This window comes from Salmo salar, chromosome ssa14, assembly GCF_905237065.1.
Source record: "Salmo salar chromosome ssa14, Ssal_v3.1, whole genome shotgun sequence".
Lineage (NCBI taxonomy): Eukaryota > Metazoa > Chordata > Actinopteri > Salmoniformes > Salmonidae > Salmo > Salmo salar.
This window is the reverse complement of record NC_059455.1, coordinates 92646266-92660023: the sequence shown is the minus strand read 5'-3', so window position 1 is coordinate 92660023 and position 13758 is coordinate 92646266. Positions and strand designations below refer to the sequence as shown.

At 48.4% G+C, this 13758-nt stretch overlaps 1 protein-coding gene across 1 annotated transcript in view; it reads left to right on the top strand.

Annotated features, from left to right (window-relative positions):
• The first annotated feature begins 3272 nt into the window (after positions 1-3272).
• LOC106570646 (E3 ubiquitin-protein ligase TRIM71) overlaps positions 3273-13758 on the top strand; it is a 45225-nt gene continuing 34739 nt past the window's right edge. The window contains exon 1 of the mRNA XM_014143117.2: positions 3273-5190. Within this exon, the coding sequence (XP_013998592.1) occupies positions 4474-5190 (717 nt within the window). The 5' untranslated portion in view covers positions 3273-4473. The remainder of the gene's footprint in view (positions 5191-13758) is intronic.

Below are 13758 nucleotides of genomic sequence, written 5' to 3'. Positions count from 1 at the left end.
GTGGCAGCAATACACCTTATGGGTATTGTCTGCCAATAAACCTTGACGAAGAAGAAGAAAAATAATGTTTAAAGCATTGGAGGATCAGTGTACACATGCCTAAGGCCAGGCGTGAAGCCGGAAGGTCGGTGGAAATGGAGTCCCTAGAGAAAGGAAAAACAAGATGGCTGTCAGGAGAAGTGTTATCATAAGGAGACGTATACTTGGAAAATGGAGGAGGAATGGAGGGAAAAAGAGAGGGAGAGGAGGTCTAAGAGAGAGAGGGAAGAAGAGGGTGAGCTTGAGTCAGATAAAAACGGTGGAAAAAAGGGAGATGGTTTGTTAAAGAAGAATGGTAGAAAGTGTAAGCAGAGGGGGCTGAAGACAGGAGGAGAAATGGGAGTGAGGGTGAAGTATCGGAGGTGGTAGGTGTGGTGAAGTTATCGGAGACCGAGGTATGCACCGAGGATCAGGATGAAGATGAGTCTGTGACAGTAGGAGTGAAGTTTATGGAAAAAGTGGACTCTTGGCTTTTGGCTGATCCATTTGTGGTTTCACGGTGGGCGAAAAAAAGAGTTGGGTAATGTGGAATCGGTGAGGGTAACTAGAAGTGGTCTAGTGATAATTGTTTGTGTTTCTGTTGGTCAGAGGGAAAAGGCGCTCAGAGTAAAACGAATGGGAGCAAGAAAAGTGAATTGTTTCATTTTCAAAAAAAGGGCACCAATGGAAGGAGTGATAACTGGGGTAGCAGTAGATATAAAAGTTGACCAGCTGAGGGTAAAGAATCACGGTGTATGTGATGCTCGTAGTTTGATGAAAAGCAGACAGGGTGGAGAGAGTAGGGAAACAGAAGAGTCATTGTCTGTTTTTTGGGGGTTTTGAAGTTGTCTTTGCCCGACAAAGTGAATTTAGGATCTACAGTTGAAGTGGGAAGTTTACATACACTTAGGTTGGAGTCATTAAAACTTGTTTTTCAACCACTCCACAAATTTCTTGTTAACAAACTATAGTTTTGGCAAGTCGGTTAGGACATCGACTTTGTGCATGACACAAGTAATTTTTCAAACAATTGTTTACAGACAGATTATTTTACTTATAATTCACTGTATCACAATTCCAGTGGGTCAGAGGTTTACATACACTAAGTTGACTGTGCCTTTAAACAGCTTGGAAAATTCCAGAAAATGATGTCATGGCTTTAGAAGCTTCTGATAGGTTAATTGACATCATTTGAGTCAATTGGAGGTGTACCTGTGGATGTATTTCAAGGCCTACCTTCAAACTCAGTGCCTCTTTGCTTGACATCATGGGAAAATCAAAAGAAATCAGCCAAGACCTCAGAAAAAAATGGTATATCTCCACAAGTCTGGTTCATCCTTAGGAGCAATTTCCAAATGCCTGAAGGTACCACGTTCATCTGAACAAACAATAGTACGTAAGCACCATGGGACCACGCAGCTGTCATACCGCTCAGGAAGGAGACGCATTCTGTCTCCTAGAGATGAACATACTTTGGTGCGAAAAGTGCAAATCAGTCCCAGAACAACAGCAAAGGACCTTGTGAAGATGCTGGAGGAAACAGGTACAAAAGTATCTATATCCACAGTAAAATGAGTCCTATATCGACATAACCTGAAAGGCCGCTCAGCAAGGAAGAAGCCACTGCTCCCAAACCGCCATTAAAAAAAGCCAGACTACAGTTCGCAACTGCACATGGGGACAAAGATCATAATTTTTGGAGAAATGTCCTCTGGTCTGATGAAACTGTTTGGCCATAATGACCATCGTTATGTTTGGAGGAAAAAGCGGGAGGCTTGCAAGCCGAAGAACACCTTCCCAACCGTGAAGCATGGGGGTGGCAGCATCATGTTGTGGGGGTACTTTGCTGCAGGAGGGACTCGTGCACGTCACAAAATAGATGGCATCATGAGGTAGGAAAATTATGTGGATATATTGAAGCAACATCTCAAGACATCAGTCAGGAAGTTAAAGCTTGGTCGCAAATGGGTCTTCCAAATGGACAATGACCCCAAGCATACTTCCAAAGTTGTGGCAAAATGGCTTAAAGACAACAAAGTCAAGGTATTGGAAAGGCCATCACAAAGCCCTGGCCTCAATCCTATAGAATATTTTTTGGCAGAACTGAGAAAGTGTGTGCGAACAAGGAGGTCTACAAACCTGACTCAGTTACACCAGCTCTGTCAGGAGGAATGGGCCAAAATTCACCCAATTTATTGTGGGAAGCTTGTGGAAGGCTACCCAAAACGTTTCACCCAAGTTAAAAAATGCAATGGCAATGCTACCAAATACTAATTGAGTGTATGTAAACTTCTGACCCACTGGGAATGTGATGAAAGAAATAAAAGCTGAAATAAATCATTCTCTCAACTATTATTCTGACATTTCACCTTCTTAAAATAAAGTGGTGATCCTAACTGACCTAAGACATGGACTATTTACTAGGATTAAATGTCAGGAATTGTGAAAAACTGAGTTTAAATGTATTTGGCTTAGGTGTATGTAAACTCCAACTTCAACTGTATAAGTTATCCTGTATGAGCGTAGGTGCCGAATACATTACGATGTTACAGGTGTCCAGCTTATGGGCACGTGGCAGCAGTGTATAGGAGGGAGGGTCCAAGGTGTGAGAAGTGTGCAGAAGGGCATGAGACAAAGGAATGTGTAGTATTGGTGAAAGTTGTAGAATGTGTTAATTGTAGTGGTGATCATGGAGCTGGTATTCAGAAATGTCCCGTGCGAGAGAGGCAGGTTGAGATTTTCAGGGTAGAGTAGAGAAAAAGTTGTCATATGCTGAGGCAGTGAAGAAAGTAGAGGATGATGGGTTAAGGGGGAGGAGTGGTGAGAGTAGTAGAGATATACCAGTACAGAGGGACAGGACAAAAAGTGAAATACATTTCAGTAAGATTGGATATTTTGACATTTATAGTAATGGTTATCAACTGTACTGCAGGGATGGAACGTAAGTGGCAGAAAATAGAGGTTGTGGTGGAAGCTGCAGAGAGGTATTTGGGTGTGTGAGATTTGACGTCAGAAGAGTTACAGGACGTGTTAATTGGAATAAATACATTTAATTAGTGGAGTAGGGTGGTGTTAATTTTATTTTATGTCATTTAGAAATTAGTGAGCGTAGTGTTAGATGGTAGGGTATTTATTTACTACATTTTTATTTTTCAAGCAAAGTATAAGGGAGTTGTACTCCAGTCGAGTAGGTGGCGATAATGCAACTAATTGGATGCCAACCGCTGTTAAAACCCATAGAAGAAGTACAGACGCCTATATACAGGACGGGACGGAGAGCGCGGCCAGCGGTAGGAGCGCATCGGGTCCTGTTTATATTTTATACCCCGTTTATCAGAACGGAAAATAGAACTATAGAGCCCGATTGGGCCTACAGATTTGTTTTAAACCAGCATTTTGATTGGAGTTCCGTTTGGCTCATGCGATTGAAGGGGCTCGAGGGCTCGTACCTTTCCCCCCTCCAAGGTTCCAGAGAGGCGCGTGGAAAAGCCCTGTGCACAGATAGAAGGGGGGTCCTAGCGTATGTACGTAGCCTAAATGCATACATCCCCGGGTCTTCGACTGTGTGGTTTTAAAAACGGAAACGGTTTTGTTTATTTCGTCGCCAAACGGCAATGAGATCGCGTTGCTGGTGAGCCAGTGCTTTGATGAATAATTTACGGTCTTGTGGTCCGAAAGAGAGCGAACCACAGCCACAGCCGTTTGTAAACCTCTGACGACGTCGGAGAGGGCCCGGATGGTGGACTAGAGAGAGCCGACAAACCGGGTCTTGAAACGGGACGAAGTATTTTGACGTTTGTCGGTAAATTCATTAGGGGCGGTGAGAAGGGGTGATGGTGTGTCGTTGGAGGAGAGAAGGAGCTTTGGGCACCTTGCGGAGGATCCTATACAAACTCTGTTTTCGGTTTATTCTCAAACCCCGCCACATATAAACCACAACAAAAAAATGAAAACTAATATCAATCAACTCTAAATTACTATTTTCGACATGCGCTCATTAAAATAGTCCATCCAAGAAATAATAGAGTAGGTGTATGTAAAGTTTATTCATTGTAATGAATAGTGAGTAGTCGCCAGTTGTTCTAAAGATTCATCCAAGTGTAGTGATTTGAATCATTGTGAACTGAAATGAATATTGCACATTTGATTTTCTATAGGAGAATATTTAAAAATCATGCAATACAGAATTTTAAAAGGGCGTTTCTCTCGGCCTGTATCTGCATATCTGGCGTCCGTTGAGGGTTATGTTTTGGAGAGAACACATACAGGCTTATCCTATGTGGACCATTTTGACAAATGTTTACTTAAAAAAACAACTTATCTACCTCAAACCTCTGCCTGTTTTCCACAGAACACGACTGGAGAAACAAACAAATGTTTACTAAATGAATACCTCTAATACCACTAATACCTCATAAGTTCTTAGAAAGCGTAGCCTTGTTTAAAGCACCTCCGATGGCTTCATTCTCAGAGTCCGACCTGCAGACCTGTCCTCTCTGCAAGGAGCTCTGTGGCTCCTCCTCCGCTCCCATCTCTTGCAACTCCTCCACTTCCTCCTCCTCCTCTCACTCGTCGTCCTCCTCCTCCCGGCGCCTCCATGTCCTCCCCTGCCTGCACGCCTTCTGCAGGCAGTGTCTGGAGGGCAAGCGCAGTCATGGGGACCCTCTCAAACTCAGCTGCCCCACCTGCAACCAGAAGGTCTCCATCTCCGAGGCCGGAGTGGACTCTCTCCCTTCCTCCAACTTCCTCTTGAGTAACCTTCTGGACGTGGAGCAGCTCCAACTCGGCCAAAATAAGAACGGTCACCGGGGGGACAGCGGGTGCTCCATACCCAGATTCCACCGCGCCCATAGCGGGCTCCGCCCGAACCGTCTGGGAGGGCCCCAGTGCAGCTCCTGTGACGAGGGGAACCCGGCCAGCTTCCACTGTCAGGACTGCCAGGAGTACCTTTGTGATAACTGCGTCCGAGCCCATCAGAGGGTCCGCTTGACCAAAGACCACTTCATCGAGAGGCTGGCAGAGAGCCAGCATGCAAGCCGAGGCAAGGCCAGCCCCATCGCAGGTGGAGGAAGGGGGGTAGGGTTGTCCCTGACCCAGCCCTTCCAGTCCAACTCCTCCCTGCTGCCTTTGTTCCAGGATAGGATGAGCTTCTGTCAGCACCATGACAACAAGGTAGGGACATGGGAATGATACACACACACACACACACACACACACACACACACACACAGCTATGTCGAAAACAAACACCAACATAAACTGTGTATAACCCCCCCCCCATATCACAGCAACTTAAAAAAAACGGTCACTCATAGGTGTTGTTTACAAGATGGCTGCTGTTGGAAGTATTAACCTGTCACTCATAGGTGTTGTTTACAAGATGGCTGCTGTTGGAAGTATTAACCTGTCAGTCATAGGTGTTGTTTACAGGATGGCTGCTGTTGGAAGTATTAACCTGTCAGTCATAGGTGTTGTTTACAAGATGGCTGCTGTTGGAAGTATTAACCTGTCACTCATAGGTGTTGTTTACAAGATGGCTGCTGTTGGAAGTATTAACCTGTCAGTCATAGGTGTTGTTTACAAGATGGCTGCTGTTGGAAGTATTAACCTGTCAGTCATAGGTGTTGTTTACAAGATGGCTGCTGTTGGAAGTATTAACCTGTCACTCATAGGTGTTGTTTACAAGATGGCTGCTGTTGGAAGTATTAACCTGTCACTCATAGGTGTTGTTTACAAGATGGCTGCTGTTGGAAGTATTAACCTGTCACTCATAGGTGTTGTTTACAAGATGGCTGCTGTTGGAAGTATTAACCTGTCACTCATAGGTGTTGTTTACAAGATGGCTGCTGTTGGAAGTATTAACCTGTCACTCATAGGTGTTGTTTACAAGATGGCTGCTGTTGGAAGTATTAACCTGTCACTCATAGGTGTTGTTTACAAGATGGCTGCTGTTGGAAGTATTAACCTGTCACTCATAGGTGTTGTTTACAAGATGGCTGCTGTTGGAAGTATTAACCTGTCACTCATAGGTGTTGTTTACAAGATGGCTGCTGTTGGAAGTATTAACCTGTCACTCATAGGTGTTGTTTACAAGATGGCTGCTGTTGGAAGTATTAACCTGTCACTCATAGGTGTTGTTTACAAGATGGCTGCTGTTGGAAGTATTAACCTGTCAGTCATAGGTGTTGTTTACAAGATGGCTGCTGTTGGAAGTATTAACCTGTCACTCATAGGTGTTGTTTACAAGATGGCTGCTGTTGGAAGTATTAACCTGTCACTCATAGGTGTTGTTTACAAGATGGCTGCTGTTGGAAGTATTAACCTGTCACTCATAGGTGTTGTTTACAAGATGGCTGCTGTTGGAAGTATTAACCTGTCACTCATAGGTGTTGTTTACAAGATGGCTGCTGTTGGAAGTATTAACACACACACATCCAGTAAGAGTTAACTTTTCCAGTAAGGGCTCTTTTTTTAGATTATAGATATATAGAAACTCAGCAAAAAAAGAAACGTCCTCTCACTGTCAACTGCGTTTATTTTCAGCAAACTCAACATGTGTAAATATTTGTATGAACATAAGATTCAACAACTGAGACATAAACTGAACAAGTTCCACAGACTAACAGTGACTAACATGTTACGACAGAAATTGAATAATGTGTCCCTGAACAAAGGGGGTGGGTCAAAGTAAAAAGTAAGTCAGTATCTGGTGTGGCCACCAGCTGCATTAAGTACTGCAGTGCATCTCCTCATGGACTGCACCAGATTTGCCAGTTTTTGCTGTGAGATGTTACCCCACTCTTCCACCAAGGCACTTGCAAGTTCCCGGACATTTCTGGGGGGAATGGCTCTAGCCCTCACCCTCTGATCCAACAGGTCCCAGACGTGCTCAATAGGATTGAGATCCGGGCTCTTCGCTGGCCATGGCAGAACACCATGACCATGACGGACCAGACCATGACGGACCCTCCACCTCGATCCCGATCCAGAGTACAGGCTTCGGTGTAACTCTCATTCCTTTGACGATAAACGCAAATCTGACCATCACCCCTGGTGAGACAACCGTAACTCGTCAGTGAAGAGCACTTTCTGCCAGTCCTGTATGGTCCAGCGACGGTGGGTTTGTGCCCATAGGCGACGTTGTTGCCGGTGATGTCTAGGCAGGACCTGCCTTACAACAGGCCTACACGCCCTCAGTCCAGCCTCTCTCAGCCTATTGTGGACAGACTGATCACTGATGGAGGGATTGTGCGTTCCTGGTGTAACTCGGGCAGTTGTTGTTGCCATCCTGTACCTGTCCTGCAGGTGTGATGTTCGGCTGTACCGATCCTGTGCAGGTGTTGTTACACGGCTCTGCCACTGCGAGGATGATCAGCTGTCCATCCTGTCTCCCTGTAGCGCTGTCTTAAGCGCCTCACAGTACGAACATTGCAATTTATTGCCCTGGCCACATCTGCAGTCCTCATGCCTCCTTGTAGCATGCCTAAGGCACGTTCACGCAGATGAGCAGGGACCCCGGGCATCTTTCATATCTCAATCTTTGCAAGAGGGAGGAAATCTGATTTCATTGGTCCTCAACTCACGGCTCAGACACTTCAGGATAGATGGAGTTGGTCCTGAGTTAGCCTACCCTGGAGCAGGTTCCTTTTCAAGGATTTGTTGTCATACCTGGCTAAACGGTGAGCTCCTTTTGTGGTACCGGTTATCCTGAGTTGAACTCGGCAAGGTAACTATGGTCAACTCTAACTCCTCAAACCTGGCGCGCAGCATAGGGCTCTGGCGCGCAGCATAGGGCTCTGGCGCGCAGCATAGGGCTCTGGCGCGCAGCATAGGGCTCCTGCCTCACCCCTCTCACCCTGCAGGGGTTGGGGGGGGGCGGTGTCGAGGCAGGGGTTGGGTTGGGTGGGGGGTGTCAAGGTTGGGGGGCGGAGTCGAGGCAGAGGTTGCATGAGGGGGCGGAGTCAAGGCAGAGGTTGGGGGGCGGAGTTGAGGCAGAGGTTGCATTGGGGGTGCAGTGTAGTGTAGAGTGTTGGTTGGTATTCAAGCAGGGTTGGTGGGTCTGTAAAACGAGGAATGCAAGTTGTTTGGAAATGGTAGTGTGTGTTAGAGACACACACACACACGTGTAGCCTACTCCCCTCTTGGAAGTATTGGGTTGGGGGTGGGGATGTTGGGGGGTGGGACATTGTATCCAATTTTACACCCGTTTCCACAACACACAAGTCGCTCTCATTGTTGCCCTTTGTCACACACATCCTCCAACCTTTGTCCATGTAAAAGGAGAGAGCCAAGAGACCCATTCCCTTGTCTACTGGTTGAACAAAATCTTCTGCTCGTGGTTGTTAGGCTAAAACCAGTCGTGAAAACACACACACAGGGAAATTGAGAGGGGGAAGGGGTTTGCCTCTTAATCAACAATAACTGGTGTGCTCACTCGAGCACAGTGGAAGTGTCGACCCATTGGTCACCCGTCTTGGAATACCTGATGGTTAAATGCCGACGCCTTCTACCTCCCGAGGGTATTCCACCTCGGGACAAGAAATATAACAAGCTGGCACTTAACGAACTGTATGAGGCTGTAAACAAGCAGGAAAAAAATCCTACACCGCTGTTATTCTACCCACAAGCAAGCATTACAAGGCCCTGTCTCGTCCCCCTTTCGGCAAATCAGATCATGACTCCGTACTTTAGCTTCCTGTTTACAAGCAGAAGCTCAAACGGGAAGTACCCGTGACTCGCTCCATTTGAGAAATGGTCACCAGAATCAGAGATTATGCTACAGGACTGCTTTTGCTAGCACTGATTGGAATATGTTTTGCGACTCCGCCGATAACATCGACCAGCTAACCACCTCCGTCACCGGCTTCATTAGGAAATGCATCGTGACGTTGTCCCCACGGTGACGGTTCACTGCTTCCCCGATTAAAAAAATAAAAAAATAAATAAATAAAATAAAATACAAATAAAATAAAATCCCTGGATCAACACTGAGGTTGGAGCTAAACTAAAGGACAGGGTTACCACACAGGGCGATCAGACAACCCTGATGCTACGGCTGAGGACAGGAACAAGTACAAGAAGGCCCATTATGACCTCCGCAGAGTCATCAAATGAGCAAAAGGACAATATAGGAATGAGGTGGGAATCCTATTACACAGGCTCCAACGCCCGCCCAGCCGTAATCTGCCCAACGATGCCTCTACCACACAAACACAATGCATTTTATGCACGGTTCGACAATAACAACATCGTTCCGGGTGTGGCCGAACTCCTTGCCATCCAGGACCTCTGTCAGGTGGTGTGATACGAAGGACCAGAAAACTGTAAGACTCCAACCACCCAACCCATAGACTGTTCTCTCTGCTTCCACGCGGTACCGGTGCGTCAAGTCTGACACCAGCAAGTTCCGGAATAGCTTTTATCCCCAATCCATAGCTATTTAGCTAACCAAATAGAAAACAAAATGGCTACAAGGATATGCACATTCACAGGACCCTACACACACACACACACAGACCACACACACTGACCACACACCCACTCACATACAATCCTCACATAAGCAGCTGCTATTCTGTTTATCATATATCCTGATGCTTAGTCACCTTACCCCTATACATATCTACCTCTATCCCTCCTGTATCCCTGCACATTGTAAATATGGTACTGGAACTGAGCCTGTATATAGCTTGCTTACTTTCTCATGTTCTCCTTATTTTTTATTTCTCATGTGTTTTCGTTCTACCTTGTTATTTCTAGTATTACATTGTTATTGATTACTGCATTGTTTGGTTTAGAGCTGCAAGAAAGGTATTTCAGTGTACTTGTGTTGGTAGTACCCAGCAGAATTGTAGTGTAGCAGCTGTATCTGGCCTCCCACAGAGTCTCTTCCTGTGTCGCGCTGAAATGATTCCCCAAAGGAACGACTGGCTTTAGGTTCATACAGCCGTAACATGGACCTTTTCTCATTTGAGGGAAAAAATCTGTCCTCCATTCTTGCACCGCCGTCCCCTCTCCTCCGTGAGCAGGAAACTGATGAGTTGTTGAGATGTCAGTTCGTTAGTAGGCGACCTTGGACGTTTTACCAAGGATAGGTTGAATACATAGTCATATATATATATATATATATATATATAAGACTAAGTCCTTCATGGAAGAGTTTTGAAATCTGTCACACCCCCTTTGAATCAGCTTTTGTTTTGTCTGCGGAGAAAAGCATTCACACGTTTAAGGTACGATACGCTACTTAACGTTTTATCTAGAAAATGTCTTGCGCAACTAACAATTCATTATTTATTTTTTTATAGCTTTACATATTTATTTTGGGATCTACCCCTGTAAACGTCACTTGCCTGATGAGTCTCAGTTCATACGAGCACATTTTCATTCAAGTTCCCTCTCCTTGATTACCTTCTGACCTTTGTCAAAAGGAGGCGAGAGAGGATGCAGGAGTTGAGCCAATCCAATTGAGAAAAGGCCCTGATCAGAGAGACATCGCAAAGGAGAGCCTTATCTGACACACACAGACAGTCAGTTTGTGAGGCCTTAGGAGGAAACTTGACCCAGGGCTGAGACCGATACAACAGCAAAGGAATTCTCGTAACTGAATTTGGGCCTCCTCAAGTTTCTCCCTGTACACACACACACACACACACACACACACACACACACACACACACACACACACACACACACACACACACACCGTCTGGGATTCCCTAGCTCTCTGCAGCTCTGTGTTTCTCATCAGAAGTATGTTGAAGACAGTAGTTATGAAGGTGATGGAGTAGCTATTGACTGTCCATACACCTCATGGAATATACATTTTTCTGGTCTGGGATTTTCACACAGAGACACACACACACAGAGACACACACACACAGAGACACACACACACAGAGACACACACACACAGAGACACACACACACAGAGACACACACACACAGAGACACACACACACAGAGACACACACACACACAGAGACACACACACACAGAGACACACACACACACAGAGACACACACACACAGAGACACACACACAGAGACACACACACACAGAGACACACACACAGAGACACACACACAGAGACACACACACACAGAGACACACACTGTATTAACCTTCGGTGCTGTGTGTCTGTGTGTAGGACAGGCATTGAACTTTTGAGTTTGTTTTTCTTCCTGCATCTCCCATCTGTGGGCACTTATCCTACGAAGATTTGTGTGTGTTTGTGTTTCTGAGCGGCCAGCAGAGTTTGATTATGTGAAGTCTTGACTTCTAGGCTATTAATTCACAACATGTGCCTCACAATTTGGAGAACTGCCCCAATGTTTCCTCAGTGTCTCCCTCATGGTGTGTCAGGGCAGCTTTGATGTTGATCTGTCTGCTGTATTGACTTAATGGATAGAGAGACACATTTATGGAGTCTGACCGATTTTATAACAGTTCACCAATTGTATTATCGGTAATGGACAAACTCAACCGGTTGATATTCAATAAATATAATGGAAAAAAGAGAATCTCATGCTGATCAGAACACTTGCTGCCATTTTCATGTCATTATTGTCACAATGTATGAAATCAACATTTGAAGCATAATTATTGGACAATTGCTGTTTTGGATGGACATCTAGGAGGATTCAGGAATAATGACACTTTCATTATACATTAGTTTTGTCCCCCAAGAAATGGGTATCGGGACCCCCCCCCCCAAAAAACCATATTGTTCGGGCTCTAGACATTGGTTATGTTTCCCGCTGTCGCTTCTGACCGCCCGCTGTCGCTTCTGACCGCCCGCTGTCGCTTCTGACCGCCCGCTGTCGCTTCTGACCGCCCGCTGTCGCTTCTGACCGCCCGCTGTCGCTTCTGACCGCCCTCTGTCGCCTCTGACCGCCCGCTGTCGCCTCTGACCGCTCGCTGTCGCCTCTGACCGCCCCCGCTGTCGCTTCTGACCGCCCGCTGTCGCTTCTGACCGCCCGCTGTCGCTTCTGACCGCCCCCGCTGTCGCTTCTGACCGCCCCGCTGTCGCTTCTGACCGCCCCGCTGTCGCTTCTGACCGCCCCGCTGTCGCTTCTGACCGCCCCCGCTGTCGCTTCTGACCGCCCGCTGTCGCTTCTGACCGCCCGCTGTCGCTTCTGACCGCCCCGCTGTCGCCTCTGACCGCCCCCGCTGTCGCCTCTGACCGCCCCGCTGTCGCCTCTGACCGCCCCCGCTGTCGCCTCTGACCGCCCCGCTGTCGCCTCTGACCGCCCCCGCTGTCGCCTCTGACCGCCCCCGCTGTCGCCTCCTGACCGCCCCCGCTGTCGCCTCTGACCGCCCCGCTGTCGCCTCTGACCGCCCCCGCTGTCGCCTCTGACCGCCCCCGCTGTCGCCTCTGACCGCCCCCGCTGTCGCCTCTGACCGCCCCGCTGTCGCCTCCTGACCGCCCGCTGTCGCCTCTGACCGCTTCGCTGTCGCCTCTGACCGCCCGCTGTCGCCTTCTGACCGCCCGCTGTCGCCTCCTGACCGCCCCGCTGTCGCCTCTGACCGCCCGCTGTCGCCTCTGACCGCCCCGCTGTCGCCTCTGACCGCCCCGCTGTCGCCTCTGACCGCCCCCGCTGTCGCCTCTGACCGCCCCCGCTGTCGCCTCTGACCGCCCCGCTGTCGCCTCTGACCGCCCCCGCTGTCGCCTCTGACCGCCCCCGCTGTCGCCTCTGACCGCCCCGCTGTCGCCTCTGACCGCCCCCGCTGTCGCCTCTGACCGCCCGCTGTCGCCTCCTGACCGCCCGCTGTCGCCTCTGACCGCCCGCTGTCGCCTCCTGACCGCCCGCTGTCGCCTCCTGACCGCCCGCTGTCGCCTCTGACCGCCCCCGCTGTCGCCTCTGACCGCCCCCGCTGTCGCCTCTGACCGCCCCCGCTGTCGCCTCTGACCGCCCCCGCTGTCGCCTCTGACCGCCCCCGCTGTCGCCTCTGACCGCCCCGCGCTGTCGCCTCTGACCCCCCCGCTGTCGCCTCTGACCCCCCGCTGTCGCCTCTGACCGCCCCCGCTGTCGCCTCTGACCCCCGCGCGTCGCCTCTGACCGCCCGCTCTCATCTCTGACCCCCCCTGCTGTCGCCTCTGACCCCCCCCGCTGTCGCCTCTGACCGCGCCCGCTGTCGCCTCTGACCGCCCGCTGTCGCCTCTGACCGCAAGCAGTCACCTTTCTGCCAAAGAAAGCTCCTTTCTCCTTAGTCTTCTCTCCTTTTTTGTTTTCCTTTAATCTCATCAGGATTACAAATATTTGTGAGTAGTTCTGTTGATGTCGCACTCTGTCATTAATATTCTGTTTAATTATAACAATTTTCCGTGTGTGTGTGTGTGTGTGTGTGTGTGTGTGAGTGTGTACACTCTATGATACTCTTCACACACCCAAGGCATGCACTCATGTGAAAGTGTCAGCGTCCCTGTGTGAGCAGGACACTTCCCTGTGTGAGCAGGACACTTCCATGTACGGGTCACTCTCTTTAGGTTGACATACTGGTGTGTGTCAGGTCTCATGGCATCCCTGTGATGGAGGATAGTTGCCTGACCCTCAAATTTAGACACACACACACACACACACACACACACACACACACACACACACACACACACACACACACACACAAGCATGCATGTCAGATGAGCAAAACAAAATACCTACCAGCTGCTTCACTACTCCCTTTTTCACACACCCCTCTTTCCTTCCCTCCTTTCTTCTCTTATCTCCATTGATCTT